This window comes from Asparagus officinalis, chromosome 6 (genome assembly GCF_001876935.1).
Source record: "Asparagus officinalis chromosome 6, Aspof.V1, whole genome shotgun sequence".
NCBI lineage: Eukaryota > Viridiplantae > Streptophyta > Magnoliopsida > Asparagales > Asparagaceae > Asparagus > Asparagus officinalis.
In genome coordinates this window covers 3,787,242-3,791,398 of record NC_033799.1, presented here as the reverse complement: position 1 = coordinate 3,791,398, position 4,157 = coordinate 3,787,242, and the positions used below count along the sequence as shown (strand labels likewise).

The following is a 4,157-nucleotide window of genomic DNA, read 5'->3' as shown; positions in this document are numbered from 1 at the left end:
GCGCGCCAGTCACGTGTGCGTGTGTGCTTGTGGTCTCAACCTTCCTACTTGTTTAGTTACCTCAATCACGATTCCAGAGATGCAACCACAGAACACACATACACAGCATAAACTGAAGGCTACAGAGGAGTAGAGGACCTAGCGAATTATGGGTGCAAGAAGAGAAGCTTTTTTGTGTTCTATCTACATTTAATACTCCAGCACTTGTCAGCTGTCACAAAAAGCAACAGTTTTCAATATCTGACCCATGCAGCCATGTCTAGAGGAAGCATCTCTGTTTCACAAATACAGCTAAAAAAGCAGCAGAAAGCGAGGGAGGGAGAGAGGGAGAAAGTCATCTAGGGCTCGAGAGGAAGGTGTTCTTAAGATCTTCACCAATAGATCTAAGGGGAAGTTGAGGGACTCTTGTGACCAAGTTTGCAGTGAACACTCCTTCAATGTCTTTATGGATGTAGATAGGACTTGACCTACCACGTATCCATGTGCCTTATTCTTTGCTTGTGGTTTGTTCTCTTTCTAGTTTATTATGGATTCTACTGTCATCTCAATTATCATCCCCATTACAATAACAGAAATACTTGTAAATAAGCAAAGAGAATGATAAATCTAACTGTGGAAATGCTAAAGAGAGAATTAAAATATGAGTTTCCCATCTAAACTATATATAGAAGACGATTGTCTTGTCAAAACCTTTTATTTCCATTTTTGTCGTTTTAAGTTTGATAATTCTCAAATATGTCATTAGTTATAATTAATCATTCACTAATTATATATAACCTCTTATCAATTATGCATTTCCTCACTTTTTCAAAACCTTTGGCCACACTATGTTTTATTATTTAATTACGTTTTTAATAGAAAATTTTGAAATTTATCCCTAACTTATCTTCACATACTATTTAATATTCTAGAAAAATTAAAAATAATAATAATTCATTAGGGTTATGCCTTACACCCTTGGGTTTCACCTTTATGGAGGACTACTTGTTACCGTGCATCTTATTAGCCTTTTAAAAGTATGACAATAGCATGGAAAACAATATGTATTTATTGTAATTGTAATAATATTGATAGTATAATGATTTTAATAGTATTTTTTAATTAATAAATTACACTGTAATTTAATAATTATACAATTTGGTAAATTATTTACTAAGTGTAATAAACTAATTATTAAATTAAAATGTAGTTACTAATAGTGTTATAATTATGCCATGTATAATATTATTATATTTAAAAGAGAAGAAACTATTTAATACTTTATAATTATTTTAATAAATTATGAATAAATTATAATAATTATCCAAACTATAATTAGTAATCATACAATTCTTTATACACATTTTTATCATACAATTTATTCATTTAAATAAAATTATAATTGTTCAGAACTTATATTGCTATACAAGTCATTTCATTATTTTGCAACCAACAAAAAAAATTTGAAAAACATAAAACAAAATAGGGATGCTCTCGTGCAGAGCACATGCACTACACTAGCAGACAACAAAATCATAAACTAAAAGAGAGAAGATGTACCTTGTCAATAACAAAACATGTGCTCGTTTCATCCTTCTCCTTGAGTTTCTTTAGCAATCCAATTGCAGAGCTGATACACAAAACTAGTTCATGAGGAATTGAATATCATATGTAGAGAATAAACCCCAGTAATAAAGAGGGACACATGGGAGCATACTTCACAAAGTGGTACCGGACGCAATATAAGATGACCCTACTGCAGCCGTCAAACCAGAAACTGGAATCATTCAACTCTTCTAGAAGTCGAAGTAATCTATCTAATTTTCCATCAGATTGAATGTGCTCCTGGAAAAGAAACATATTCAAATTAAAAAGCGACTACAATATTTATCATACCATCTAAATAAGTTGTTCAACAAATTTTCATTACAGAAATATGATAACTTACAATGAGGCTTATGACAGTTTTGGGCTCAGTAGTACATCCAGCTTGCTTAATTTCATCATATAGTTGAAGTGCATCTGTGATTTGTCCATTAGACGACAAGGATGCTACAAGCACGTTCTTGAGTTCATTTAAGTATTTGGGTTGTATCTCACTGTCCAGAAGAACCTAAATCAGAGTTTAATTAGACACAGCCAGAATATCATAGGAAGCTATGCATCCTCAAGTACAGAAGTATCTGAATTGATTATGAGATGCAGTTCCTTACACAAGATTATATAACAAGATTAAATTGGATTCAACTGGTGCTTTCTTTTGGTATTTAAGTGAATATTGCAACTGTATCTAACATGTAATGATGCATGAAGTATAGCTATGATACATTCCAAACAGGGTTTATGAGACATGAGTTTGGATGGTGTTGGCCATCCTATTAAAAAGTTTCATCATAACGAAAGCTAAAATATACCTAATAATATGTTTCAAAGGACGTACTTAAGACACCCCTGTAAATTCGTGGTTTTTTAGACATTAATCCACAACGGACCAGACTTTTGAAAAGGATGCTCTATAGGCATATCATCAACGAATAAACAAACAAACTAAGAAGCAATTCACTGTTGAAGGAGCGACTTTTTGATATTTGCATATGTGAATCAAGCTCAGAGTATTTAATATTTTGGTTCAGACACAAATGACTATGATCAGTTCTAATAATTGATCCGCTGAAAGAACTTCTCCTACTACTAGATAAGATACAGGCGTCAACACCCTATATCCCTGACGGTACTCGTAAAACCCCTTCCTTGTTACAACAGTAATGCAACTAGTGATGTGGATTGAAGATTACACTCTAACATGCACCCCACAGTTTGATCTTCTTTCTCATGAGCTGAAATCTACACTACTTTATTCAATGTTACTGTTTTCTTTTTTAAAATCTATTTTAAAATGTGTTTGATGGCTTATGAGCCGGGGTTGCTCTAGTGCTATCATAAAATCCCTTCTGCCATATAAAACATATGAAGATGCGATGAGAGAGAAGGTTAGTATTTTATACTCTAGTATGTATCATAGTCCTTGCTCTGTGTTAATAAGAATGAGATTGATTATCAAATATGTGAAGAATGAAAGTGAACATGTTTTGGTTGGAAGCTGAGCATGCTGACTGCAAGGAGGTTTACACTTTACAGACATGGATAACAGTAACAGCATTAACATTGAAGCCTTAGTCTTATCGCACTTAATGAAACAATTAGTTTTCTTAAGTGCATAAAATTGTCCCTAATGAGGCTTAAATCATTCTTCATCCTCAAAAAATTTGGCCATTCATTTTCATCTTCCTTAAATGCCCCTATATTCATCAGTACTTGAAAATAATGTCTGACTTTGATTATGTGTAGACTAGATGAAGCTATGAAGATGGAAACAATCTTTTTGGACAAAACTATCGCAGAAGCATATTGAGAATGTGCTCCAAGACAACATCCAATGAAGTAATTGATTAACTACACGATGATGGCACAATCCAATGACTAAGCTGAATGATATCCTGAGGGTTCCCAACATGGAAACCTAGTGGAAGGATCCTCGTAACTACAAGTGACAGAGAAATGTAGGGCATTTTTTATTCCATCATTGACGCCTCGTTCAAAGGAGTCACTTATCTATGGATCACAATGTTATGATCTGATAGAAACTAGTAGGTTTCTTTATATGGTTATTTTATGTCTACTTATTTTTATTAAGAAAAAGGTACAACCACAATATACTTCGATTGATATTTAAAGCCACATGACGATTAAATGATCTACAGCTCTGTCACAGCTTAAATTCCATATAAATATTGGTAACAAATCTAAGTAAGCACCCAGAATATGGTAGGCGAAAATTTAACCCAATATAAGCCAGACAAGCTTTACAATGGACACTCTACACCCTATTGGTCATACAGACCAATTAATATTTCCTAACCAGCCAGCACTTCTAATAAGAGAACCCAAAATGCTTCTATGCTCCTCAATGTGAAAATTAGTCTTACCCATTTTGGTAAGCAGTTCCCATTTTCAAAGGAAAAGACTGCATCATCTCTTACCTTCTCCATTTAACAATGACACATGTTCCCCTTATATCCTTATGTATCCATTTTCTTTGAGAACGAAGCAGGCTGGTAGTTATGATAGGTATTTTAATGAGTCAAAGGCCGTTCTTCCCTTTTATTCATCAAATTTCC

The 4,157-nt window shown here is 33.4% G+C and overlaps 1 protein-coding gene across 2 annotated transcripts in view; it reads right to left on the bottom strand.

Moving 5' to 3' along the window:
- The window catches only part of LOC109844532 (pentatricopeptide repeat-containing protein At4g21880, mitochondrial-like), a 32,418-nt gene that overhangs the window by 1,351 nt on the left and 26,910 nt on the right, over window positions 1–4,157 (bottom strand). For both annotated transcript variants that reach the window (XM_020413602.1, XM_020413603.1), the window contains exons 13-15: window positions 1,928–2,092; window positions 1,697–1,824; window positions 1,540–1,609 (exon numbers count right to left, since the gene is read on the bottom strand). In XM_020413602.1, coding sequence (XP_020269191.1) covers window positions 1,540–1,609; window positions 1,697–1,824; window positions 1,928–2,092 — 363 coding nt within the window. The remainder of the gene's footprint in view (window positions 1–1,539; window positions 1,610–1,696; window positions 1,825–1,927; window positions 2,093–4,157) is intronic.